The sequence below is a fragment of the Pseudopipra pipra genome, chromosome 8, assembly GCF_036250125.1.
Source record: "Pseudopipra pipra isolate bDixPip1 chromosome 8, bDixPip1.hap1, whole genome shotgun sequence".
Lineage (NCBI taxonomy): Eukaryota > Metazoa > Chordata > Aves > Passeriformes > Pipridae > Pseudopipra > Pseudopipra pipra.
Window position 1 is genome coordinate 549,618 of NC_087556.1, and position 27,013 is coordinate 576,630.

At 46.3% G+C, this 27,013-nt stretch overlaps 3 protein-coding genes across 4 annotated transcripts; 1 reads left to right on the forward strand and 2 right to left on the reverse strand.

Moving 5' to 3' along the window:
• Nucleotides 1-1,069: 1,069 nt before the first annotated feature.
• Nucleotides 1,070-9,788, reverse strand: ECD (ecdysoneless cell cycle regulator). The gene is made up of 13 exons (XM_064662107.1): nucleotides 9,383-9,788; nucleotides 8,799-8,916; nucleotides 8,382-8,469; nucleotides 7,548-7,726; nucleotides 6,711-6,906; nucleotides 5,728-5,856; nucleotides 5,448-5,573; nucleotides 4,953-5,038; nucleotides 4,071-4,177; nucleotides 3,516-3,693; nucleotides 2,968-3,035; nucleotides 2,671-2,891; nucleotides 1,070-2,173 (listed from the first exon to the last, which is right to left on the reverse strand). Exons 1-13 carry the CDS (start codon nucleotides 9,786-9,788, stop codon nucleotides 1,955-1,957), a joined length of 2,121 nt encoding a protein of 706 aa, XP_064518177.1. The 3' UTR covers nucleotides 1,070-1,954.
• Nucleotides 9,670-23,912, forward strand: FAM149B1 (family with sequence similarity 149 member B1). Of its 2 annotated transcripts, XM_064662108.1 has the most exons (15): nucleotides 9,670-9,753; nucleotides 10,994-11,098; nucleotides 11,215-11,326; nucleotides 12,274-12,416; nucleotides 13,044-13,163; nucleotides 13,750-13,920; nucleotides 14,867-15,054; nucleotides 15,328-15,458; nucleotides 16,010-16,063; nucleotides 16,491-16,603; nucleotides 16,909-17,103; nucleotides 17,991-18,117; nucleotides 18,442-18,567; nucleotides 19,031-19,112; nucleotides 20,237-23,912. In XM_064662108.1, the coding sequence occupies exons 1-15, from the start codon at nucleotides 9,719-9,721 to the stop codon at nucleotides 20,308-20,310; spliced, it is 1,776 nt and encodes a 591-aa protein (XP_064518178.1). In that variant the 5' UTR covers nucleotides 9,670-9,718; the 3' UTR covers nucleotides 20,311-23,912. The 2 variants fall into 2 exon arrangements, with proteins under 2 accessions (XP_064518178.1, XP_064518179.1); XM_064662109.1 differs by lacking the exon at nucleotides 16,010-16,063.
• Nucleotides 22,434-25,922, reverse strand: DNAJC9 (DnaJ heat shock protein family (Hsp40) member C9). The gene is made up of 5 exons (XM_064662119.1): nucleotides 25,203-25,922; nucleotides 24,447-24,584; nucleotides 24,067-24,321; nucleotides 23,298-23,381; nucleotides 22,434-22,899 (listed from the first exon to the last, which is right to left on the reverse strand). The coding sequence occupies exons 1-5, from the start codon at nucleotides 25,836-25,838 to the stop codon at nucleotides 22,780-22,782; spliced, it is 1,233 nt and encodes a 410-aa protein (XP_064518189.1). The 5' UTR covers nucleotides 25,839-25,922; the 3' UTR covers nucleotides 22,434-22,779.
• Between the last annotated feature and the right edge of the window lie 1,091 nt (nucleotides 25,923-27,013).

Consider the following 27,013-nt stretch of genomic DNA (forward strand, 5'->3'; position numbering starts at 1 on the left):
CTGAACATTAGCTGAGAAGTTTTCTTCACATACTACAACAGAAAAGTCCTTCCTTCTGTTTCGACCTTTTGTGCAGTACCAGAGAGTGGAATGTGATCATCTTCTTGAAACTCAATTATTTTTACAGTATCTAACTTTGATTTAAGTACTCATCAGTGGAGACTTTTCCCAAGTACCTTCCCTGCTCAGACATAAGCCCTTTTCAAGGCTCAGGTACATCTGTTTTCCATGACTAACCACTGGCTCTCCGTGTCTGCTGGCTCCCAGAAGTCCTGTTAGCCTGAGTGTCCCAGTGTAATTTGTCTAACTGGATCTGCAGCCCACCTTGAACTTTAGCAGCATCCTTCCCATTCTTGCTGTCCATCTCTAATCCCTCTCCCATTTGTCAGCATTCTCCCCGAGCTGCTGACGAAGTCAGTGACACAACATCAGCAGAGGACAGATGTGGAGGCAGCACATCCAACCCCTCAACCACGTTTCAGGTGCAGAATCTCCAATATTTATCTTATACTGGAGCACTTTACCAGCTTTCTGTCATTTGCAAAAGCAAGCAAACATTTGGAAAAGGAGAAACCCGGGAGCACAGGTCAGCAGAAGCTGGGAAGCCAAGCAGCCACTGTACCTTGTGGAGGTCCTGGATTTCAGTGAAACTATGCCAAGCTGTGCCAGAATTTTCCGTGCACTGGTTGTCATGGCAGTCAGGCACAAACTCAGCATCCAGCAAGTGTCCAAGCCCTACATGGAAACAACTTATGCTACATTCTGCTTTGGCAATTAAAATAATGCCAACACTTGACATTAAAAAAAAAAAAGATATTAAGCCAAAGAATTCAACTAATTGTATTCCAATATTTAGACCAGTAATAACATAACATTAATAATAATAATTCAGTCCTCTAAAAGCAATCAGGTTTCAGGGTCAGTCAGGCTTTTGTATCATTGAATACTATGTTTGAAAAACCCAACACACAAACAAACAACAAACAAAAACTCAACCAGTGAGCTTCTCTTCTACCAGTTCAGGCACTTGATTAATTGTTGAATTAAAACAAACAAACAAACAGCTTGATTCAGACCTGGCAGGACTGTGTTCTTACTGCCTGCAAATCAAGAATTTTAATTCAAATGTATCTTGTTAAAGGTAAAGTCGTCATATCTAGAACAGATTTCTGATTCCATGTGAAAGCAACACGCTGCACACACCTTCCAGCTACATTTTCACTGCAAAACAAACCTAAACTGTTCAGCCTGTTCAGCTCACACAGCTCACACACAGCTACTGCTGGCATGATGCCAACATCCAGCAATAATGGAATTCAGAAAATGCCCAATTGTGAAAATGCTTTAACTCCAGAAGTTCTGATACTGCACTGAGGAAGTCCTGCATACCTTCAAAGGAAAAGAAAAAAACATCTCCAGCCACCGAGTTGTATTTCTGCTTTTACTGAAATAAACTCTAAAAATACTTCTAGCCAATATTTACATATTTGATCCAATTACTCTGCAAACCCTCCTGGTTAATAAGGTCCAGACTCTTACAGTAATTATCAGAAGTTCTTACAATGAAGCACTGTGCTTTTGGGAAGGATCAAATGTCTGCTGAACATTTAACCAGCATTCCCAAGTCCACGAGATGTTCCTGCAACACGGTATTTCCCCAGCTGCCCCTGAAGGCAGCAGCATTTTCAGAACACAAACTGCTTTCCAGATACTGAAGCCACCCTGTAACAGGTAAAAGGGCATTTTATAATGATGGCAGATCGGATCATTGGCTTGAAAAATCCAAGACAGGTTTTGTAATAAAAGTCTCATTCAGGTCCCAACATCATTTCTCAGTTTTCTGTGTTAGCACTGGAAAGCTCTTGTGTCTTCTTCCACATCCTGCTGGTCTGTCTGTGCTTCATTTCTCCACCAGCCATGTCTTCTCAGTTAATACAGTCTCTCACCGTGCTGCTCAACTGCTCGAGGCACAGCGATCTGTGTTTTCAGGTAAATACACTCCCATGCTCTGTAAAATGTTGGAGGTGGGTCCTGCCAGGCCAGCCTGAGCACTGTAGGATTCCAGCAGGTTGGCTACCAGGTTCATATCCACATCAACTGGTGCCAAATCTGGGTCTTCAGCTCCACAGCCAGGGCCAGCACTCTCAGATGGAGCTGCTTTAACAGAACTTGCCTACAGCAAGTACAAAGTGAAAGTTTTATCAAACTGCATAAACAGATTAAAAAAAAAAAAAGGAAAATCCGCGAGGGAAAAGAAACAAGGAAACAATTCTGCAGCCAACAAAGTCCAGCACATTCCACAGTCTTGACAGACAGGAATTTAGCCACCAAATGCTCATGCCAGCTAAAAATCATCACTGTCCACTACACACTCCAAGCTCCAAGGGAAGGACAGAAAGCGTTGCTGAGTCCTGGCTCAGCTTCCTATGGGAGCAAACTACTACAGGAACTCACAAGTTCAGCTGCAGCTGCTCGCCTCACTACTGAAAACAGGGAATGAAACTAAGGCTTGGAAAAGAGGTGCAAGTTAAAGCTTAAAATGCACTATTATGGTGCAACCACAGCACGTTTTGCTTGCACGTGGGAAGGTTTTTGATCAGCACATTTCCACTTTTCTACTAAAGCTCTCGAAATCCCCATACTACAAACTGGAGCTCAAGGCATACTCACCCCTTTCTTTTGGGTGGTGAAACTTTTCCCAACATTGGTCTGTGCCAGCTCACGGTCCATCTGATCCATGTATGACTTGAGGCTGCCTATGAGCTCATCAGGTGATACCTTCTGGTCTTGCCCTTCATTTCCAGCACCTGAGTCTTCATCATCCTCGTCCGAGAAACCAAACTCCTCCTCTTCATCCAGATCATCAGAATCCAGCTCCTCTGAGTCTGCCCCTGGGTATGATTTTGTGTCAGTACAGACAGCAAACGTGTCAGCAGTGATTTGTTTCAAACAAAGAAGCAATCTCACCTAAAATTCTGTCTAAGGCTTTTGTAAAAGAATCTACGTCAAAGGTAACGTGGGATTCGTCAGATGACCTGAAATATAAAAGCATTTTTGAATAAATAAAGCTTTTATGCCTGCCTAAGCCCAACACAGGTATAATGGCACAGGGATTTCTGTCAAGCCCAGACTAAAGCTGGGACATTTGAACTGATGGTCTTAGAAGTGCTCAGAAGTTTGAAGCCTCTATGGGTTAGAAACGAAACAGTGGGTGGAGGAATTCCTGGCATGAAAGAGAAAAATTTTAAAGACCACAAAGCCAAACTAAGTAAGAGAGTGGCAGAAAATAGCTCAGCTTCCAGCATTTTTACCTGCACCAGTGTTGGAGTGGTCACCAAGCTGGTTTAAGAGCAACTCTGTATATTCACTATTCCCATAGGTTTGTTTTTCCCATGGGCAGGCCTCTGTCAGCAGAACACTTTCAAACCCTGATTCTCTACATCCCAGAATCAACCAAAGGGCTGCAGCACAGTGGAACTCCCTGCACCTGACAGCAAACTCAAACCCACCCCTACCATGGCATTTCTGCTCCTTCGTGTGTGGAGACTTTGGACACAAAGGCCTTCATGCTCTCAGCAACTGCTTCCAAGGCGTATTTCTGCTCTTCCTCGTTTGCGGAAGGAAGGGACTCATTTCCTGCCTCCTTCAGCATCTGATCCAGAGCATCTGGTGTAATATCCAGCCAACTGTCATCTGAAGGAACACAGGACAGATCTGTTACTCAAACCACACAGCTGAGAGCACTGCTACCATTTGGCAGCTTGTTTTTGCACTGGTGAGCTTTTGGGCTGCCTCTGGGTCACATAAGGCAGTGAGAGGCTGAGGAGAGCTGAGAATTCATTTCACTGCTTTAACACTCTGCTTTGCATGAAGCTTCAAACTAGTCACAGAGAATCCTTCTGCCAGTATATGAAGGAAGAAAGACTTATGCTTTAAAGAGAGAGCCAATCCAATATTTAGTCTTAATGAAAGTTGGATTGGCTCTCCCTTTATAGCCATGAACATTCCCTCTCTCCCCCCACAAATAATCATGTGACAGGAATAATCCCCCCTTCCCCAGTCCAGCTCACCATCCTCTGGAGGAAGACAAGCTGCTTCTCTCTCAAATTCCTTCAAATCAATGGGTGTTGTCTGTAGCAAGGCCAAGATTTCATCCCCTGGGCTCACTTCAACAGAGCTAGAAGGAAAAAGAAAAAAAATCAATTTATTGAAATGGATTCAATGGCATCATGTGCTTTACATTCAGGTTTTCACTCAAATTCTCTATTTTCACTTCTGGGCAAACCTGTCAAAAGGTAAGTGAGCCTGGGGGAAGTACCAAAATACTACACACAGCATTTGCCAAAACAAGACACAGTCAGTTGCTGTAATTTGTAGCTGATGGCTCCAAAGCCCACTTCTTGTGTTTCCTTTTCTTTATATTTATTTTGCCTTGGTAAATACGAAGATTGCCAGATCCCAAACAGCACAGACTGGAAACTCAAAAAACTAACAGTCCAGATATTATGAGCTGGCAAACCCTCAGCTATTTTTGTAATGATTTGTTTCTTGGATTTGATCTTTTGGAGCAATGTACAGCCAGCTGCCTGTCTTGAGTAGAGGAGACAGATTACTCCAGATTTATTATTCACTGGGACTGCTTTTCAATGAAACTTTTATACACTTTCCATAGTCAACCAAGCAAATAATGCTTGTCAGTCACCTCTTAACCCACTTGGAAGGGCTTAACACTTTACAAAACCAAGATAAATAGTTACCCAAGCAAAAACCTCTACTAGTAGCAAGTATTCTAGAGGAATACTGCTCCCAGCCAGAGCACCACAGCACTGTACACTGGCAAATGTACAATGGGGAAACAGGCTCAGGTTTTCTGTAACAGGAACTTGAGAAGGTAAGTTAAAAGTATTTGTAGGCACTGTGTATGATACTCATGAATTTCGAGCAGCTCTTACCTTTCTGGAGTGGTAACAGATTGCTGGAAATAATCCTCTGCCATATGCAGGAGTTCTGAGTACTTGGCAGACCCTTCCATTTCTCCCTGTCACAAGGATGAGCACACACACACACAAAATTACACGGGCCCACAGAGATTTCTGGTGTTATGTATGGATCATCAGAACACTGAAATCTAGAGGCACGCAAACGAAATGTAAAGCAGTGAAATCAGACTTCACACAACCATATTGTGATTTCCTTCACTCAAGTGTATCTCTCCCCTTTATTCAGATGAATGAATTCATCCACAAATCCTGCTTTTTCCTTATTCATTTCCAAAAGAAATTAATTTCAAAAGGGGAACAAACTGCATGTCACACCTTTAAAGACATTAATTCATTTTCCATAGAAAGAAGCATTAGATTCCCTGCCCTGCTGCAACTACTTACACAAGTTCAAGAGCTAAAACATTTTTATTGGAATGTTTATAAGACACAGACACACAACTTCACCTTGAAATAATCCTTGTCCTTCAGGCTCCTGAGGAATCTCTCCCACAGGGGACCACTGAGCACATTTCTCTTGGAATCAGGAGATACTTTGCTGCTCTTGGAGCACAAAATTTCAAAGCCATGAGCCTGTATAAGAGATGTAAAAACAAGGAGGTTCTCAAGGTGTAGCAAACTTTGCTCACAGTTTTCTGGACGAGCAGGCAACTCAAAAAGCAAAGAGTCATTCCCTGGACATACATAAACAGGCAAACTAAGCACAAAATGCATAAGAAATCCTCACCAGCTTCATGCCCAGCTCATGGGCTCTGTGCTGAGGGTGAGCTGGGGCGGGCAGTGTGTATCCACTGCGTCTGTCTGGAACAAACTTCTGCTGCGCCAGCTGTGCATACAGACACCGTGTGAAGGTAACCTGCAACAGCCAGAGCAAACAGAACCGCTCACTGCGGCGTCACTGGGTCGGGTACAGGCAGCAGCTTTCCACCAGGCTCCTCTAAATCGTGGTTTAAGGCACCAGCATTACGGACAACACCTCAAACCGCATTCAAACACACCCTAGGGACGTTTTTCTAAGATATGTTGCTTTTCAGGTCTTACAAAGTATATTCCAAGTTGACATCCCTACATAGACATGAGCTTCTGTCAGTCTAAATACATTAGAAAAGACCCTAAGTATTCAGTACTCACACCAACAAGGTGTATTTCGAAAAACTGCAAGGGCTTTTTTCTGTTAGTGAAACCAAAGCTGAGATTTCAGCAACAGTGTAGAAATTTAAAATTTGACCTCAAAGCTTCTTTTCAGGAGTCTAGGGGTATAACAATGTCAGAAAATGTATCAGATGCGACACAAAGCTCATGAAACACTTCATAAAGTGCGTGAGCACAGCTGACAAGCTGAGAAGCCTTGGCATGAACAGCTGGGGGTAGTTAGCAGCAACTCCTGTTGGCTGGCAGTGCTGTCAAACTGCTCTGAATACAGAAGGGGATCGGTTTATTCAGCGAGCATTTCAGCAGAGGGACTATTAGCACAGCCTCCCGTTTCAGAAACATTTACCTCCTGCTTAGCCCTTTGAAAGCCCAGCTGTGTCAACGTGAAGGCACACAAGTTATTAATGTGACAAACTGGAAGTTATTAAAAGTTCATAAAAAAATAAACAAACCAGAAAACATCCTGTTGTAAAAACTGAACGCACATATTCACACCACTGCCCACAGAGCCCCTGCCAGTCACAGAAGCGAGCTGCCAGGTTGATCTGGGTCACTGACCACGGTCATCACGCGCTGGTCCGCAGGGAAGGTCTGGAAAGGGCGACGGCAGGCCCGTAGATCCGCCGGGTCCCGCAGGTAGAAGGCCTGGACTGCGGCGGCCACCAGGGAGGGGCGCTGCCGCAGCACCGCCGCGATGCCCGCCGGCACGTAACACCGGGCTCGGTGCAAGCAGGCCTGCAGCTTCTCGGGATACCTTGTGTCACACAACAGCCACAGTCAGTGTACTGCCAGCCCAAACCACTCCTTTGTCACTGCCAGTCCCATTTTCACTGCAATATTAACCCGTGTTATTCTGAAGTTAAAACTCGCTTCTGTAACAGATGTAATATCCCACACACATACACACTAATGCCCACACTGGGGAGTCACTGAGAACTGAGCTAACGTATTCAGCTATACAGTGTCCTTCACCACACCCAGGGTGGAAGTCATCTGGCTCACACTGTTGCAAAAATTAATGGGCAGTGCTGTGATGCTCTGAAAAATACGCTGGTTCTACATTTTAGTTCAAATCCTCTTTTTCCTCCTGCAAAGGGGTCCCAAAGGCTCACAGAACTCTGAGATTTTTCAGTACAAGAGGGATGGGAAGGAAGAATAACTTGTCATTGCCAGGTGTGGAGTCATAGCAGTGAACCAGTTTCAGAGCCCCCAGATCACAGTCTACAGGACACTGATCCCCCTCTTCCCAAGAATGCCACAGGAAAACCTCTAGCTGGTGGTTTCTGGAAAGGAATCGACTTTATCACTTTATCTGTCAGGGAAATCTTTAAACCCCAGACAGCCCAGTAATCAAAACTTACTGTGGCAGAAGACCAAAATAAAACACCCACATACCCCTCAATGCGTTTGTACACGGCAGCTCTGATGGGCTCTGCAGCCAGGAACTCCTCAGCACGGGTGGATAACAGTGCCAGTGCCTCTGAGACTGTTGGACAGGGAGCAGACAGGTCCCATTCCTGCTCCCCAGGCTCTGACAGAGGAATGATGTGCAGCTCTCCTTTGTAAAAGAACACCTGGCGGAGGGGAACGTTCCCGTCAGAACAGGCACACGCTGAGCTATGGGAAACTTAATTTCATATACAAAATGCATTTGTTTGAACACAGGGAATACTGCAGTACAAATAAATAATATGGGAAGCAGTATAATCTAAAAATGCATTTGAGATGCTAGCGACCATGACCCAAACAGTGAATAAAAACCCCTATTTTAACTTCAGCAAGTTTGGTCAAATGTATCTTGTTTCCTTAATAACAGTAATACCAAAAGTTTCCCTTCAACCAGAGATTTGCTTCAGGAGAATCAGCATAACCTAATTGCTGAAAAATTCCCTACACACTCACTCTACATAATATTCTGCAAGAGCACAGGGATCCAAATCAAGTGTGAGGAGTTCCCAGTCGTTAAGTCTCTCATTCAACAACCACAGCAAGCACAAAGCAGCTCATTAAAACTAGAATGAAAAGAGACTGTACTAAAAAAACCCCATGCTGTTGATTAAAACAAGTCTTGAGCCCTGAGTAGAAGTTTATTCACTGGTAAGGGACAGACAGCACTCTGGATTTTCAGAGGCAGTCAGACCACTCGGCTAGAGGTGCAAGAGAAGATTCCAGCTGCTACATAAAAGACCACCATGAGCTACTTGCCAAATGTACAGAAGTTTTACTCACCCTGTTTTCGCTATTCTCAGGATTCAGCCACTTTGGGAGAAAATCAGCTGCTTCTATCAGAAGAAACTCTCCATCGTTGTCATCGATCCTGAACAAGGAGAAATCGGTTTCTTAAAAGGGAAAGCTTTGCAGAGCACAGTAATGTGCTCCTAAATCCATGTCTGCTGGGTTTCTTTCTAATACTCATAGAATCATAGAATGGCTTAGGTTGGAAGGGACCTTAAAGATCATCTGGTTCCAACACCCAGCCATGGGCAGGGACACCTTCCACCAGACCAGTATAACCAGAGTCCCCAAGCAGCCTGGCCTTGAATGCTTCCAGGGATGGGCAATGTTAAGACAGGACCTTCAAAGCGAAGGCACTACCCCTTCACACGCCTCCTGAAATTCTGGGCACCTCGGCAGGACCTGCCCTACCTGGCTGCCAGCCCCGGGAAGTCCCTGGTGATCTCCCGGACCAGGTAGACGATGAACCACTCGTCCTCCACGTTGTCCCCAAACAGGGTGGTGCCGCCGATGTGCTCCGGGATCTCGCCTGCACGGGGGGCAGAGACAGGAGAGGCGGCTCAGCAACCCCATAGCCAGGAACTGCCCAGAGACGGTGTGTGTCCCACACTGGGGATATTCCAGAGCAACCCCATAGCCAGGAACTGCCCAGAGACGGTGTGTCCCCCTCACTGGGGATATTCCAGAGCCGTCTGGACACAATCCTGTGCCCTGTGCTCTGGGACGGCCCTGCCGGAGCAGCGAGGTTGGACCAGATGCCCCACTGCGGTCCCTTCCAGCCTGACCCGTTCTGGGGATTCTGTGAACCCGCCGGGCCCCTCTTACAAACTCCCGGATACACCTGACAGGCCTGGCCGGGGCCCCCTTCGTACACCGGCTCCCCCCTCACACACCGGCTCCCCCCTCACACACCGGCTCCCCCCTCACACACCGGCTCCCCCCTCACACACCGGCTCCCCCTCGCACGCTCCCCCCGGTCCCGCTCCCGGGCTCACCCCTGGCCGGCTCGTAGCGCAGGCGGAACGGCTGCCGGTGCCACACGTAGGCGGCCAGGAGCGGGGCGAGCCGCACCAGGGCCGCCTCAGCGCAGCGCCGCAGCAGCTCCTGCCCGCCGGGGCCCGGCGCGAACAGGCGGTACCGCACCGCGTCCTCGGGCAGCGCGGGCCGGCCCAGCGGCCCCACCGCAGCAGCCCGGCCGAGCGGCTCCATCACAGCAGCCCGGCCGAGCGGCTCCATCACAGCAGCCCGGCCGATCGGCTCCATCGCGGCGCGGCCGCGCTCCGCCCCCGCGGGAGGAGCGGCGCGATGGCGGCGGGGCGGCGGCGCTGAGGATGATATCGCGATACGCGCGCAAGCCGGTGCAGCCGTGAGTGGCCCCGCTCCCCCGGCCCCCATCGCCATCCCGGCCCGCTCCCCGTCCCTATCCCCATCCCCATCCCCGTCCCCATCCCCGTCCCCATCCCGGCCCCGCCGCAGACAGGGCCCCGCCAGGGCCCGGCCGCCGCCTGTGTCCCCCCGCGGCACCCCCGGGACACAGCGCGGTTAAATCCCTGCTCTGCCCTTCCTGGTGTCCCTGGTCCGAGAGCAGCGTCGGTTCTGACTGACTTGGTTGCTTTTGTGCCGTTTGATTTAATTTAATTCGCCTCCGGGGACAGCGACATTGTCTCTGCGCTCGGGGAGCTGCAGCGCAATTCACAACGTTTTTAGTTTAAAGGAGTCTTTAGTTTAAAGCCTTTCAAAATGAAGACCCTGCTTATAATACATAGCTATTCTTAAATATAGTACTATAACGACAGTTCTGATACCTTAAATGTAAACCTTCGGTAACAATAATTTTGGGTCAGTTCTGACCCAATTGATATGCTGCCCTTTTTTTTTTTAATGTATTTGTATTAAACAAACGTGTATTTAATTGTATTTAATTTGTATTGAACAAATATATCCATTTTGGAAGTTAGTGACTTACCTACAGCCTTTTTATGTTTAATTCTGCCATTTCTGGCCAGCAGAGAAATGACAGGAGAGAGTTTTCTATTTAAGCCTCATTCAGCTGCTGTTTGAGGCAGGGTTTCTGCCCTGCATTGGTACTTGTTGTCTCCAATTAATGCTACTTTTCTTGTCTCCCTCTCCTTGACATCTACAGTTTGACAAAACGAAAAACTACCAAAAATTATTCCTCCCAACTTGCCAGTGCATGTTCCATAGAATCACAGAATCATTAAGGCTGGAGAAGCCCTCTAAGATCAAGTCCAACCATTAACCCAGCACCACCGTGTTCATCACTAAACCATGCTCTCAAGTGCCACACCCACATCCCTTTAAACGTTTCTAGGGACAGTGACTCCACCAAGGCCTGCCCCAATGCCTGACCACCCTCTCCACAAAGCAACTTTTCCTAATATCCAACCTGAACCTCCCCTGGTGTGACTTGAGGCCGTTTTCTCTGGTCCTTACCTAAAGCCTTAGTAACAAGAATTAGCCTTCTAGTAACAACAGATGCATGCACATTCCTCGAAAAGCAGAAAAGAAAAACCTGTAAAACTTCTTGGGAACTCTGCAAACATTTGTTCTTGTGAGTAACTTGTTCTGCTGGTTTTTTTTTTCAGACAAGGACTCCCAAAACATGCCCTGAGGCATCACCCCCTGCCAGAGCCAGGAGTTCAGGTGTGCTCAGCCACAGCCAGGGCTGAAAACCACGGCCACGTCTCCAGGTACTGTGGGCACATCTCCCCCAGAGCTGTTCTGGTACAGCCAGGCTTTGTTTGCTGACACGCTGCATTTCTCGTTGTTTGTTTTTTGCCCACTGTTTATTTTTTGTGGGTTTCAGGGAGTCAGAAATCCGGAGGGAATCAGCTGATCATGGGAATCCAGGGACTGCCAGTGAGAGCTGTGCTGACACCTCCACTGAGGACAGCTCAGTCTTCTCTTGGGGCTACGATGTGAGTAGAACATATCAGCCAAGCCAAACCTGCCACAGTGAGGAGAAAACTGTTCAAAATACCATGGCAAAGACATTTCGGGATAAAAATGAGGATTGGATCTGTTAATAAATCATGACAGTGATTATAAAAAGAGCATATTTTTTTCTTTCTCCCAGTTGAGAACACATTAGGCTCATATTATTCAATTAATATGGTGTACTTCCATCTAAAATTTTGGAAAAGCAAATCATTTATTGCATAAGTGTATCTACAAATGCTGTTAGTGTGGAATCCCAAACATGACTGGGTGATTTTCAGGTACTTGGTGTGAGTTTATCAAACTTCTGCATACTTGCTTCTCACAATACTGGAAGCTCCTGAACGTAATTTTAATTTAGAAATGGTTGTTTTGTTCTCCACCTACCAAAGCCCAATGTGCTGATGCTTTCTTGTGAGATGGGGCTGTTTAGATTTAAATGACCCCAGAACTGACCTCATTTTCTGGCTACATGAGCACATGTAACAAAGGTCCTGACCATCCCTCACTTTCAGTGTTTCCCACCAGTCTGCGTTGCCTTTTGTTTTGTTGTTGTCTGTCTGTTGCAAGCCACAGATTTTCCATTGCATTAAAACATCACTGGATTTTATCCTTCCTGTTCTGATTTATGTAAATTCCTATATCTTGTAACTTAATGTAATAACACAGATATTTCAAAATGTTTTAGTAGTTTATCTGCCGTGTCAGTGTAAGCTTTTTATGTGGCCACCTTCAGTCTTAGCAGCAGGGGGGAAATTATCATCTCTGGAAGGAAATGATTTAAAGTTAAAATCCTTCTATGCAGTCCTGTTAAGCTTTAAACAAATAGTTGTCTTTTTCAATTATATTAAAGAAAAATCAATTAACACCCCACCCTGCAATGCAAATACTGTTCACTGGGTATTTACTGGATAACTTCCCTTCCTAGGAATTTGATAAAGCTGCCACACAACAAGTTCAGGAGATGTTCAGACAAATTGATGAGCTTCTCTATGAGCAGAAGGAAAATGTGCATGTGGAGGGACTGTGGGAGGAATGCCAGCAGTGGACATCCAGCTTTCCTCATCTCAGGTATTTTATGGACACGCTAATGCCAATCCCCTCACAAAAAGGGTGGGGATGGACACAGTTGCTTTTAAAACATTTGTAGCAGGGTGGGTTTATGCACTTATGGAGTAGAGAGAAATAAAAAGATCACTCTGGTCATTAAAATAAACAGCCTGTTACCTCACATTTGGTTCCCTGACAGAGGTTTATGGCTATTTGCAGCTGATTTGGCCTTAACATAGCAGAGCTCTCTTAGAAAATCGGGATTTGCTCTGTTAAGCACAGCAAATTTTCTTGTGGTGGAGCTATAAGCTTAAAATCATGTAAAAAACCCTCCTCCCTAGTTCAGCAGTCCTTATGGCTGTCTGAAAACTTACATTTTAAATCTTCATTATGTGCACTTGAAACAGTTTTGTCCATATACATAAGTTTTACAGTTAGCAGAGCATTAAAAAAGAAACAGGCCAAATTTTTTTGATGTATTTACCTGGCTCAAAGCAACCTGTACCAGGGAAAACAACTGAACCAACCCCCAGGAAAACTGCACAGCTCCCCAGAAGAACTCTCAGGGTGTGCTGCTGCTCTGACACACTGCAGTAATCCCCCTTCCAGCACCTCCTGATGTGTGTCCCTGTGCTTGTGCCCCGGCAGGGTTGTGGGGAGGCAGGTGGTGGTGCCCACGGACGAAGGGTATGGATGGTTCCCCAGCTCCCCTGCGGGCAGTTGGGCTCCCTCAGCTGTAAGTTCACCTCCAGAGCAGGATGCTGAGGAGTAAGTACCTGTGGCGAGCCCGGGCTGGACCGAGCTGGGAAGGTCACCTAGTTCTCTGCAGGGAACAAGGCAGTGGGAAGCAGCTTTGTCCTCTGCTGCTTAAAAATGTGCAGCCCTGGCTCTTTCCTGTCAGGCTGAGTTTTGAACACAGCACACTTTATTTTCCTTTTTAACTGAAAACAGTACATTCAGAGCAGCAAGACTACGTAGCCGTGCTCGTTGCTGACTACAGTGAGCTGGTCAGTAAACAGAAATATCTTTGCTGCTGCTGACTTCTTAAGGATGTGTATGTTTTGTAGCTGGTTTTATTGCTAACCATCTGTTAAATTTGTACAGAACATAAAAAACACGAAGCACTGTGTTAGTACTATTATGATTTAATGTTTCAGAATGCTTTCTGATTTTTTTTCCCTGAAGTTTCAAGTTCCTTAGCAAGAATTAAAAAATATCCAAAGCAACAGTTTTTACTGTAATGAATAATTTGTTGGTCTCCCTTGGCCTTAAGTACCATGCTGTCTCTCAGTTATTTGAAGTGGAATAATAACTTATTTTTATTTCTGCTTTCTGACAACTGTCACCTGTTCAGATTTAGTGTTTTTGGCAAGAAGGTCCCTCTTTTTGTTACTCCTGTTCACAAAAAGGCCGACCCTTCCACGTCTCCGACCTTGTGTTCCTCAGAGAGTGACGAAGGGGAAGAGGAAATAATTCTCTCCGAAGGCATAGTGGAGGAATATTTGGCATTTGACTGCAGAGATGTGTAGGTATTGAATATTAAGACAGTATTAACTAGTACCAGTGGCCTGGGGTTCCTGCTGTATTTGATGAGTTTGTCTTTTTTTAATACTTTTTCCCTAGAGAACTTTCAAAGGCCTGAAGTTGGCAGGGAACTGAGAATTCTCCCTCCTCTTTTCCTAGGATAGTTTATTATTTTTTCTGAAATTTGTTGTCATCTTTCATACCATCCATTTTTGTGCCTGGTTTGAATAGTTCATTCCACCGTAACTAAGAGCTTGCATATTTCATAAAACTTGTTTAAACACCATTTATTTTTTTATATTGAGTCAAATTCATTGTTGTTTGTTATGCTGCTTTGGTTTTGTGCTGTTATTTTGGGTGGAATTGTACCTTTTCCAGATTTTTCAGTGGTAATTTAAGAACTAAGAGTGGATTTGATGCTCTCCAAGAAACAATTACCACTCTTTTTTATCTTTTTGTCCCTTTACTTTATCCCACCCAACAATATGAACATATGGCCTGGGTAAGGACTCTGGTGGGTATACTGTCAGTTCCTAACTACTTAATTGGTTTTAATAATTAAAGCCACTTAGCTGCATGGACCATTAAATTTAAATTGTTACTTGTCTTGCTTTGACCAGGCCAGAGAGACATTGCTGCAGGAAATAATATCATCTCTTGTCTTCAGCATTCTGTAGTGGCATTAGATATGGAGCTTAACAATGTGATGAAGAAACATCACTGCAACTATTAATACTCATTTATAAATAGGACTTTGATCTTATCAGTAAATAAGTCATTATCTGTGAAGTGTCATTTAAGAGTCATTCTGTGCAGGGAAACCAGGGTGTGCAGCAATAGGTGGTGGTCTCAGGCATTTCTTATTCAGGTTGGTGGAAGAACTAAAAATAAATGCAGGAGGCAAAGGCCATGTGTCTGTGGTACAGGCAGTGCTTGCATTTTCCCAGGGAGGAGGAGCTGCACGAGAGGAAAAGGGGCCTGTCCTCTGGCAGACGGAAACTGGGCCTTCCTCCCGTCTCCCCATATTCCTGCACCAAGGATTCCGTGCTCACCTTCGTGTTTGATGATGTGTGGAGCGAAGTCCTGGGCTGCATGGAGGAGCTGATCTGCAGGCACTGGGAAGGGTCAGCCTCTGGTGAGGATCCCAGCTCGAGGGAAGGCTGAAAAGGGGGTTTCAGGGAGTGGATTTTGCAAGGAGGTGGTGGGGGAGGGATGTACTGGGGGTGATCTCTGCAGTGGGAATAAGAAGGTAACGTTGGTGACAGTGTGAGATGTGCCTTCAAAAGATTTAGCAGAACTTACCATCCAAGAGGACTCTCTCTCTCTAATCATTTGGATTCATAGCACTGTCCACAACTAGCAGTGCCAACAGCCTGAACTGACAGGAGCTCTCTCTTGCTTTGCACAGATGATGAGAAAAATATCATAACAGTGGAAACACTCAGGGCAGGTGCCAGAAGCCCTTTGCAGCTCGATCCTCTGCCAGCCTTGTTACCTCGTGTGCCACACACGAAAATGCCCTTGGTGACCTCAAATCTGGTAAGTATTTTTAGCCCCTGCTTTGTGGAGGGATGAATCAATAGTGTTACTTCAGCAAACACACTGCAGGATGACAGTCCCTGGGTTATGTTTAGGTACAGAACGAGTTTGGCCTTTGTGGGAATGCTGACTGTCCTTTCTAACACTTAAGTCCTTTCACTACTCAGTTGCAAGTTTTAATTCCTACTTCTCTCTTTAAAACTTAGTGTTTTATATATGTATAGGACAACCATGTTGAATAATAATGTAGTTTTTTTCTATACTTTAATAATATTTGACCTCAATGAGATTGAGGACTGTGTGTGTGGGATCCTGTTCTCACCAACATCATTCATCAGGCAGTAGGGGACAAATCCCAGTGCAGCTCTAAACCAGCTTTTTTTCTCAGACACTGATTTTATCTGCATAATCTGCTTTGGATGATCTGCTCCTGGAGTGGTGAGCACCAGAGCGTTACCTGTTTATCCCATTTTAATTCAACTCTGTCCTTATTTCTCTCTCCTTTATTTCTACCCCTGCCTGTTCCTCGTGTTCCCTTACTGTGTGTGTAGTGCCCAAAACCCAGAAGTGGCCGCAAAAGCAAAAAGAGAAGAAAAACACCTCAAGTATGTATCCTGGAGGGATTAAAGCTCTGCTGTTTTCTGTTTTCTGTTGTTTTGGTGGGTGGAGTTTGATGTTTTTCCAGATCAGTCTGTATTTGCAGATACAAAATGTGAACATGCACTCAAAATTAGCTTTGTAAAACTTCAGATTATGGTAATTGTTGGAAGATCCTGTCATGCAAGTGAGCTGCTCAGTTGGAAAATATGAAGTGTTAGGATACATTGTCTAACCACTACCATTTGCAGAAAGAAAAAAAAAGGACTGCTAAGATGCTTGTCTTAGATGGAGAAATAATATAAAACTGAGCATATATCTGGGTGTCATGGAAGAAATTGGTGGATTTTCTCCAAAATTATATACAAAATCTGTAAGTGTATCTCTGCCAAGCAGCAATTTACTTACTTTTTTTTTTTTTTTTTTAAATTTCAGGTCAGTCTCTCTCAAGGGTCAAGTAGTGGCTCTCAGCATAATCTGAATGGCTTGATGGTGATCCATGGGATCCAGTTACACCAAAGGAACCTGCCTGTAGTGGAGAAAACACTGTAAGAGTTACAGATCATCTGCTGTAAATAAAGTAGAGTGTTCTCACAGTGAGAGGGATTCATGAGGGATTCAGATAAATTATGAGAAAGCTCTTCTCAATTATTTCCCTGCTTGTGTGTTTATTTGTCCTCTGTGAAAAATGAAGTGTTAGGATACAGTGAAACAGTATTATAGATTATACAGTTCTGTTAAAAATGAAAACACATCGTGTCTGCCGGTGTATTTTATGATTAATGCCACACGGGGGTGAGTACTTTGGGAAGGGGGCCACACTGACCATCTCCCTGTTGGTCTGTTCTGTCAGGGACCTGGATGACAGACGGCCGGGTTCCAGCTCCATCCTCTCCATCAGAACGTGGCCAAATCGTGCTCTGGAGCTCAGCACATCCTCCCTGTCCCGCTCGACGAGGAGGAGGAACCCCCCGCCCCGGACCCTGCACCCCATCTCGGGCAGCCAGCCCCGCCCCGGGACCCCGCGCTCCGGGGACGCGGCACGGCTGTACGTCCCACCCGCCCCTCCTGCAGGCCGACCAGTGCAGGGAGCCCAGCTGGCACCAAAAACAGGCAGATGGGCAGGAGGAACATTGGGTTATAGAAAGGAGCTGCCCCTTAAAGCACAGCTGCCCCCAGAAAGCTGAGGGGCTGAGGCTGGTGGTCACCGCGCTGCGATTCACTGAATCACAGACACACAGAGGTGGTTTTGCACCTCAGTCTGCCCAGTGCCAGCTAAGTCAACACCACCATCTCTTTCTTCACATGGTTTTCTTTTTCTGGAGCCTGTTGGCAAGATGAATTTAAAAGTCTACAGTTTTTGGAGGGGAAACTGCACGTTGCTATCCTAGCCCAGGCTGGCCTGTAAAGGTGTTAAAATAGGTTATCTGACTGACCGAAGTGCTCTTAGTGAACCCCTCAGTCACAGCTAAAACATCTTATTTTGCACATTGACAGGGACCACAGGGTATCAAGAAACAATGCAGGCTTTGATATACCTCTGTATTCCATGTGTTGTAAATCGATGTAGTTTCCTTTCAGTTTTGTAGTTTATGTATAAACTCACTGAGCCTGTTATTTTCTTGTCACGTAGTGTTTAGAGACTAATTCCTTGTCCTTCCACAACTGATGTTTCTACTTCCAGTATTTTATGCTTCTGTTCCCTTTCCTCAGGCTTCAGTCAGTCTAACAAATATTAACATCTCACCTTTATTACCATATATTTTTAAATGCAGAGAGCACTAGGAAAGTGTTTTTAAAATGTTTTCAAGCTTTTCTAAGGTGTTCTTACAGAACAGTCAACTCCAGAAGGCCAAACAAAGTGACAGTATTATCTCCTTCCACGTGCCAAACATATAAACTGTATTTTTTTCTCTTTTCACTGGTGCCTTTCAGTCTGACTGCACAGGAGCAGCTGACCTCCCCCTCCCCAGTGCTGCTGAACCGAAATCACCCCCTGCCCCCTATTGCCACCTCCAGCGTGGCAGAGCGTGGGAGCACCACAGGATCCCAGAGGCAAATGGTAAAGGAAGCAATTCCATTTTATTACTGAATAGTCTGAAGTTGTAATCACTGCTGAACAAACTGCCAAGCCCAAAAGTCCCAATTTATTTGTTACCCTGCGACAGCAAGTCAAATGGCTGCACAAAAACCATCCCAGCAGTTTTGACTAACAACATCACCCACAGTTGCCTGCTTAATTCTCATTCATGCCAGAATGTTTTCCTCCTCGTAACTAGGTTGCAAAATGATTAATGTGGAAAATTAGCTTTAATTCCTAGGCTGAGGGTTGCCAATGTGCTGCTGCAGTGAGAAGAAGCCATAACTGTGTTACCCTTCCCTGCAGAAACCTCGAGGGAGCTCGAGTCGTGCTCACAGTGTAACGGCACAAGAAGATGCTCACCAGCAGCTCCAGGAGCAGCTCCTCCTACCTGATCCTTTCTCCAGGCCTAACACGACCAACACATCCTTGGTAAAGCATGGCAAATTACACCACATCATCCTTAATTACTGCAGAGAGTGCTTGGTGAATTAACACTAATCAATGCCCAATCTGTTTCAGTATCAAACAATAAGCACCTACTCTACTGATATCTTGTCCTATCCAACAAATTGTTTTTTATCTAAGCTTTAAAAGCTACAATTTCAGTGATAGCTTTTAAATAGCTGCTTGATTAAACATCCTTGACTCAGCAGTTGTGAGAGTACACAATTTCTAAAGTCTGTTTTGAAACAGAACAGTTTTTCCAGAATGTCTTTAACTGGTCCAGTGATTATTCCAAATAAGCGTTAGAAAAATATATTTTCTACTCCTAAAGTTGATTTAATCCTCCTCAAAGCTTTACTTAGGCCTTTACAGCATCTTGCCAACCAGGCAAATAGTTTGTAGCTGCATTGTAATCTTGCTGTTTACATTTTTTCCCCTGCCTTCTCAGCCAGATTCCCAGCGCCGCCGTTCCTGCACCGTTACGGATCACAGTAATCAATCCTGGACAAGCAGAGCATCAGCAGGTTCAGGTATGTTCCTCAGGCACAGGATTCAGTAAGATCAAGCAAGGGGTAGGCTTTTGGGACAGGGATGCACTTCCTGCAGGGATACATTCCTCCAGGTAACTGCATCGAGGAGGTTTTTCAAAGTTCTGTTCGTGTCTTTAATTTCCCATTACCAGGTTTTATCCTGGCTGTATCCCACTCTATTCCAGAGTGTGGCTGGGTGCAGTTTGGGTTTGGTTTTTTATTACCACCAAGTATTTAAAATCACTTGAGGAAGCTTAATGTAATCTGCCCCAGTGCCTCTCAGTGTCAAAGTGAAAAGCAGGAGTTGCCAACTTCAACAGAAATAGCAGCATCTACTTTATGCCCAAGGGGTTTTTCCTTCTGCTCAACTATGCAACTGAAAAAAAATTGCATTATGTCCAAAAGAAACTAATTTGCACTGTATCTGGAAGGGGTTTTACTAGATCTGTACTACATGTGTATTAGATCAAGTCAAAATATATTGGAAAGACAGGGACTGTACCAGTACAATTCACATGCATCCTCTGAAATCAGAGTTGCTTGTACTGTGTCACTCCTTATGGGGCTGTCAGGATCTCCCACAGAAAAATGTGCTGACAGGTAGGATTGAGGCTGCAACAGTGAATGGAAGCTGCAAAGGTTAAGGCAGCAAGTAATGAGTGATTATTAGAGCATGTGAGGGGTCTTTCAGCTTGTTTAATAGCTGAATGGCCTCCTACCACTAATATAAGTGGTACAAGAGGCAATTTGAGTTTAAAAAAGGCACTAAACAGAAGTAATTTGGTTTTAAACCAGCAAGGAGGGACTCCTGCTGAAGTTAAATATCTCCTCCCCCCATCAAAAAAAGCAAGATGAGCTTTATGACTGCTGTATTAACAAAAAATTAAATTAGCAGAACTTTATAGTCTTGAATACTTGGTGAAATATCAAGGAATACAGTAGTTCCCTACAATGCAGCAACTTGGCAAGCACAAACTTTGCCCCTTTTGGAAGGTATAAATAATGCATTAGAATAAAGAGACTAAAAAAAGGCATTTTAATTTGAAGCTAAAGGAGATGCATTTGGTACTTAGTTTGAATACCTTTCAGAAGTGTTGAAGTTGTCCATGATCTCTGTTTATTAGGTCTCCTCCCACGTGGTTCTGTGAAAGGCCACAGTCGAAGTGGATCAGGCACAAAAAGCAGACAGGGGTTCTGAGGTGCCATGGAGAAGTGTCCAACCCATCCATCCATCCGTCCATCAACCCATCTCTGGGGAGTCAGGAACCACCTCTCAATCCCAGCAAGGTCAACGTTGTTTACAGAGAGTTTTCAAACACCCTTCCTCACAAATAGTTATTTTTATATAAACCTAAGCAACAGCTGCCAAAGATTAGAAGGGGTACACTTAAACATTCCATTTTCTACCAGTAGAGGAAGTGATACTCCAGTGGAAGGGTGAAGATACTCCAGGAAAGCCTAACTCCTAGGAACTTCAGCAAACACTCAGTCACTGCTGTGTTCCTGTGAGGTTTGTGATGGGTTCATGTCCTTAAAGGCAGGTACTGCAGAACCTGCTCATTTTTCCATTAGCTCCACAGAAGGTTGCCCAGGCCTTCCACAGAAGTAGTAATGTAAATTTTTTTAAGCTGTATTTATATATTCAAATATGTTTAAAGCAATATTGTACTAGGAAAAGCAAGCACTGCACTCGATTCTGCTTCTACAACTCAGCTTAGGCAAGTGCTGGATCCTGCAGTAGCTGCAGCAGGTATCTGGACACAGGTGTGTAGCACTAAGGTAGCCAAGCAGGTGAACTGACAGCTCCACAGGTAGCAACCACTGCCTCTCCCTGAGTTATTTAACCTTACACCTCTTCCTCAGTGACTGAAGAAGGGTTAGCAGCCAACAAGAAGCCTCTAACTACAAGTAGTTTCACACACTACTGCAAGAAAATACACTTGTCTTCCTGGTGAGATATTTTGTGGTGATTTCAGAGAATGGCTCAGTCTCTCCCTTTCTAAAAGACCTGTAATTACAGATTTCTGCTCTCCCCAAGCCACAGATGCAATGGAGCTTTTAGCAGCTGTGTCTGCACCGTGTGACAGACGTGGAGGAGGTGTTTGCTGCAGCTGCCCTTGTGGCTCCAGATAAGACAAAAACCCCCATGAAGTACAGGCTTCTCAAAATAACCAGTTAGTTGAAAGTCTTACTCCCAAACAGACTAAAGTGTAAAAACAAGGTGAGGATAATCACTGGCTGTACTCAAACAAACTCAGGACACTGCACAAAAACAGTTGTTCCTTTCTAGTCCTATTAAAGAGCACTTCTTTTCCTAATTTCCTTATTGTTCTTCAAATTACTGTTCATAATGGACAAAAACTTGTCAATGTTCTTTAGGAAGTATCTCCCCTATCTCCCCACTCCAATTTATGTTACCTACAGAGCAGCTAATAATTTTTAATCAATATTGAAGATCTTGAGTCCAGTTGATCCAAGCATGCTTTCATCAAAAACAGGGAACTGTGCAAATGTAACTGGGTTAACTTGTCTTTGCATTTCCAGAAGGTTAAAAAAAAAAAAAAGAGCAGCTCTGATCTCAATCTAAACCTCTGAAATTTGCAGAGAGAGAACCTGATGCTAACCAGAGGCCTCTACTCACCAAACCATTTCAAAATACAATTTCTCTTAACACTTGGGACTGCTGGAATATTGTACAGTGTGTCAGTTCTGTCAGGCAAACTGCAGATAAGCATCCCATTTGTATCCATGCCATTCCTCAGGGACAAAGTGAGTTTTCTGTAGCACAAGAGTTACAAAAACAGACAAATAAACTTGAATAGACTGCTGGTAACGTAATGTAGTGTTTTATAGCCTAGAGGAGTGTTTAAATGTGTGTTTAAATGAAAAAGTGAAGCAGTCTCCTCCTAAGGCCCATCTCGTGTTTTCTGTACAGATGGTTGACACCAGAGACTGATCCTGGGCTGTTATTTATTTATTCTGTGTAACAAAAGTAACCTTTAAGCCCTCTGTTATCCAACACAGTGATATGCTGCACTCTCTCAGAATCAGGGTAATTTTTAGGAGCAGGCAAGTAAAGGGGAACAGAGTGACCCTCTACCTCTGGCTTCCCCCCAGGAAGCTCCCTGAATGCTGGTGTTGAAGCAATGAGGGCCTTCAAAGTGCTCACCTCGTGGCTCCTGAGCCTTTGAGAAATGATCCTGCAAATGGAAGTGTGCAGGATTTACTTGACTGAAATCAGGAGAATCAACACAATCAGTTTGTTTGGAACAGCTACTCAGAAAACAAGCAGAGAGAACTGGGGAAGCAACAGCACAGAACTCTGCAAAAAACCCTTCTCGTTTATTAAATCTGCAATTTTCCAAACTATATAAAACTACTGGAATATCTGAAAAACACCTGTTGAGCTGATGTGCAAAGACCTTTAAAAACAGAGGGAGGCTCACTAGGGAAGAACTGTGTGAACAGCACACGTGGATCTCAACTGAAGAGCACCCAAAGGGTCTGAAGCAGTAGCACAGGAATGCTTTGTCTGCCTTGTCGTGCCTCCCAGTCACAGCCAGTCAGTGCACACAGCCCAGAACAGGAGCCCAGAAACAATCCCAAGTTCTCCCACACCCACGTTTCCATACAAAATGAGACCTGGTACTTCAGCCTACATCGTTCTTTATGTCTTCCTCTTCTTGGCTGCAGTTTTCTTTCCTCCTTTCTTGGCATTATTCCCATATTTTGCCTCCAGGTGGGCGAAGAAGTCATCCATTTCCCTTTCTCGATCCCTGCTTCGGCGCTGGGGAGGGGGAAAAGAAAACCAACCAAATTCAAAGCTTCTGGAACTTCCCAATACAGGTTATTCTATTGAAGCCTGATAGCTACATAAAATCTTGGAATATATTGAACGGGGAATACAATCTATAGAAAGTTTAGTGCCATTACTGACACTCCCTGTCTAACTGCCTGCAACTAGAAATTAAATATTTTGAGTGCACGTGGAATAACTTTGTTAATTTTTAAAGAGACACAGGCAATAAAACCCATACCATAGTCTGTTAATTAAAGTACATGGTTAGCATTAAGGTTTTAACCTCAGGAACTCAGAAGAGTTGCAAGGATCCAAAATCAAAGATGCTCAGGGAAAACACAATTATAAGCCAGTAACATAATTATCTGCAACAGAGAGAGCCTTACTTGAATCAGCGCTTGCAAGTCATTTTCTCCACCAATGCCCAGTTCATCTTTAGTCTTTTTTGCCTCTTTAGCTTCTTTTTCTGCCTGAAAAAGCAAACAAGTTTTTTTTAAAAAAAAGTATTTCGCATGTTATCTGACAAAGTCTTACAGGAGTTACCAAATGCTTTTTTTTTTTTTTTTTTTGGCATCTGTGTACAAAGAACTGCAAGGAAACACAAAGGGTTTCCAGGTTTGGCCACAGATGAGGAATCAGGCAAAGGTTCCATCATTTAGCAGAGAGGGAAGTTTTTTGGCTCTTTCACAATGTTGACTGTGATGTTTGTCCCTGTTCCCCTATCTATATCTTTTTTGCCTTAGCAGATCCTACACTAAGTTAAAGGTTACTGTGATGTGCATGTAACATTCTACAAAGTGTTTGGACAAGAGTCCATCTAGTCCAGAACAGTTTCACACCTGCCAAAAGTCAAGCAAAATGTATTTTCACCACTTGTTGTTTGTTTTTTTTTGTTAACTTCAACAACTCACAGCTTTGTAGATAAATGCAGGGACATGTGTAATAAGCCATTGTGTATAATAATGAAATAAAAGAAGGGAAAAAACCCCGTGTCCCAGCGATTTGGGGTGGGCTGTGATGAACACAGGTGAGCAAATGTGAACGCTGAGCAAGGCGTGGAACTCGGCAATCCCGGGACAAACCTCTCGGGAACAGCGTCGCTTATTTCTGCCGAGGGAGATAAAAAGGTTGTGGTAAACAACTGACACAACCTACCCGCCTTCTTCTGGACATCTTTTTCTGCTTTGACTCCCTGACGAAGGCCTGGTAGGACGGGAGCTCCCCAGAGGCGATGGCTCGCTCGATCATTGCCTGGATCCTCGGCTCGTCCGTGTAGTCCACGCACATCACGGACTCCATGATCCGATTCATGTCACCCTTGAAGTTCAGGTACGCCGCCTTCACATCCTCCAGCTCTTCCTCTGAGTTTTTGTAGCTGTTCTCGAAGTCCTCGATCTCTTTTACGGAGACCTGGAGCAAAGAGATTACATGAGTAACTCCACGAGGTACAGGACTTGCTCACCAGAAGGATTTAAGACAGAATACATAAAAAAGAAACACTGGAGGGTTTTTCCGGCTCCCAGTGCTGCTCTCACCTTGAAGAGCAGCTGCCAGTACTCCAGCCAGTCCCTGTCTCCCTGCAGCACCTCAGCATCCTCATCCACCGTGCCGGTCTCGTCGTACAGGGCACGTTGTTTGGCGTCGCTCAGCACCGCGTACACCTTGCTCAGGATCTGCGGGACACGGGGGTGGCCGGTCACTGAGGGGGCAGTCACCTGGGGGGCATCGGGCACTCGGGGGAGCGGACGGTCAGTCACTGGGGAGGGGGTGATCCGTCACTCGGGGGCAGGCAGTGGGTCGGTCACCTGGGGGGCAGCAGGTGGGGGAGCGGTGGGTCAATCACTTGGGGGGCAGTGGGACAATCTCTTGGGGGGTGGTAGGGTGGTCACTCAGGGGATGATGGGTCGGTCAGTCACTCCGGGGAAGGTCAGTGGGTCAGTCACTCGGGAGGGTGGTGGTCAGTCGGTCAGGGTCGGTCACTCGGGGACAGTCTGTCAGTCACTTGGGGGTCCGTGGGGTGGTCACTCGGTTCGGGTGGCAGGTCAGTCATGGGGGGGCAGTGGGTCGGTCCCTTGAGGGAGGGGTGGGTCAGTCACTCGGGGCCGGTCACCTATGGGGTGGTGGGGTGGTGGGTCAGCTACCTGAGCGGGCAGTGGGTCCCTCCCTTGCGGGAGTGGTGGGTCGGTCACTCGGGGGGGGTCGGTGGGTCGGTCACTCAGGGGTCGGTGGATCGGTCACCCGGGGTGTCCCGCCCGCTTTCCCGCCTTCCCGCCGCCGCCTCCCGCGCTCACCTGGAAGCGGCGCGTGGCCTCCTCCTTCTGCTCGGCCGGGACGCGGTCGGGGTGCAGGCGCAGCGAGGCGCGGCGGTACCCGCGGCGGATCTCCTGCGGGGACGCCTCCCGCCGCACGTCCAGCGCGCCGTACAGGTCCGCCGTGCCGAACACGGCCTCGCACTGCTGCGGCAGCGCCATCCCGCCGCGCCGGGACCGACCCCACACGGCCCGATCCGCCCGCCCCGGGCCCGCGCTGCCGAGCGGCGGCTGCGCCGGGCGGGACCGGCGAGGGGCGGGGCCGCCATCTTGAGGGGCGGCTGAGGGGCGGCGCCGCTGAGGGGAGGGGCCGCCATGTTGGCGGGAGGCGGCGGGGCCGCGGCGGCGCCGCGGAGGGGCGGCGGTGGGGCCGCCGGGGCCAGGGGAGGCCGAGGGGCTGCCTCGCTGAGGGGACGCGGCGGCGGCGGTGGGGCGGCGCCTTTGAGGGGCGGCCGAGGGGCCGCGGCGCCGAGGGGAGGCGGAAGCGTCGCCGTGACGCGGGGCGGTGCCGCCGTGGTGAGGGGAGGCGGCTGAGGGGCGTCCCCGTCCCGTGGAGCCCTCGGGCTGGGGGCAGGGATGGGGATGGGAGTGAGCCCTTTGCGGTGGGTCAGCGTTCATGACCTGCTGGAGCCGCTCGGCGGAGCGGGGTGGGATGGAACGAGGCGCAGCGTTCGCGGCGTGTTCGGGTGCCCTCGGAGCCGCCGGTGAGCGGAGCCCCCGGCCCGTGCCCGCCGCGTGCGAGTACGGCCCGGAGCGCCTGGGTGCAGTTACCGCCGGGGAAACGGAGAGAAGGGGCTCCTCAAGGGGCTCCCACTCGGCCCCGCTGGAAAACAAGCACCTTTGCTGGCTTTTTGGTGTGCTGGGGTCCTGGCAAAGGTGCCCCATCCCTGGAAGTGTCCCAAGGCCAGGTTGGACGGGGCTTGGAGCAACCTGGGATAGTGGAAGGTTCACACTTCACGCGTTTTTTTCCTTCCAGGCTGTGCCCTATGTGACAACAGGAAAGTGTTTGTACATATCCAAAAAAACCCTCACGAGCTCTATAATTAAATGCCACACAAGCAGCATACGCACATTGAAAGGTTCAGAGAGACAGAAACTTAAAATAAAAGTTGTTATTTTACGTTTCTCGTGACTGTTGAAATGTAGAACGTTTCACTCTGGATACCACGGAGGAAATAAACCTCAGTATCATCACCTCAGATTTCAGCTCTGGGTTAGAGAATGCAGATGGTAACATTGTAGAACATTCATAAAAATACCTAAAAAGTTCATTTAAAAATACCTTTGTATGGTATTATTTGTTTATAAGGCATTATTATTTCTAAAACATTATAAATATATTATAAAAGCTGTTGTCTACCATTACTGGAGAGCTCTGCTGGTGTCAGTGTTCACTTCGTTAAGTGGCTGTAATAATAATAATAGTATAAGAAAAAATACTAAAATATATCGCAATATGTGTAATAAACATAAAATAATTATTATAGTAGTAGCTCAGTGTAAATAATCACCTGCAGTGATCATTTCAGCCGGTTCTGACACCGACCCCTCCCTTACCAGATCACCTCTTCTCACGCACTTTCCACATTTCAGTGCTAACGCCGCATGAGAAAGACACAGTAACAAAGGGTGTTAAATAGAAAATACTTCATTTCATTCATCCGATTTTTTTTTTCCACTGGGATTTTGCCTTTTCACCCGAGGAAACTCTGGCTGGCTCAGCTCGCTTTGCACTTCCAGCAAAAAGTTTTCCCGTCCCACTCCAGCCGGCCGTGCCCTTCGCATCCCTCCGA

Coding starts and splice junctions, on each gene's coding strand:
- ECD (XM_064662107.1), bottom strand. CDS start 9,788: ATGGCGATGGGGGCCGGGGGAGCGGGGCCACTCACGGCTGCACCGGCT. Junction 5,857..6,710: donor ACCAGCGCGTGATGACCGTG/GTCAGTGACCCA, acceptor TGGCTGTTGCAG/GTTACCTTCACACGGTGTCT. Junction 4,178..4,952: donor TCTGTTACCACTCCAGAAAG/GTAAGAGCTGCT, acceptor TTTTCCTTCTAG/CTCTGTTGAAGTGAGCCCAG.
- FAM149B1 (XM_064662108.1), top strand. CDS start 9,719: ATGATATCGCGATACGCGCGCAAGCCGGTGCAGCC. Junction 11,099..11,214: donor AACCACGGCCACGTCTCCAG/GTACTGTGGGCA, acceptor TGTGGGTTTCAG/GGAGTCAGAAATCCGGAGGG. Junction 13,921..14,866: donor GCATTTGACTGCAGAGATGT/GTAGGTATTGAA, acceptor GCATTTTCCCAG/GGAGGAGGAGCTGCACGAGA.
- DNAJC9 (XM_064662119.1), bottom strand. CDS start 25,838: ATGAACGCTGACCCACCGCAAAGGGCTCACTCCCATCCCCATCCCTGC. Junction 24,585..25,202: donor AGGCCACGCGCCGCTTCCAG/GTGAGCGCGGGA, acceptor CGTGTCCCGCAG/ATCCTGAGCAAGGTGTACGC. Junction 23,382..24,066: donor AGATGTCCAGAAGAAGGCGG/GTAGGTTGTGTC, acceptor TTGCTTTTTCAG/GCAGAAAAAGAAGCTAAAGA.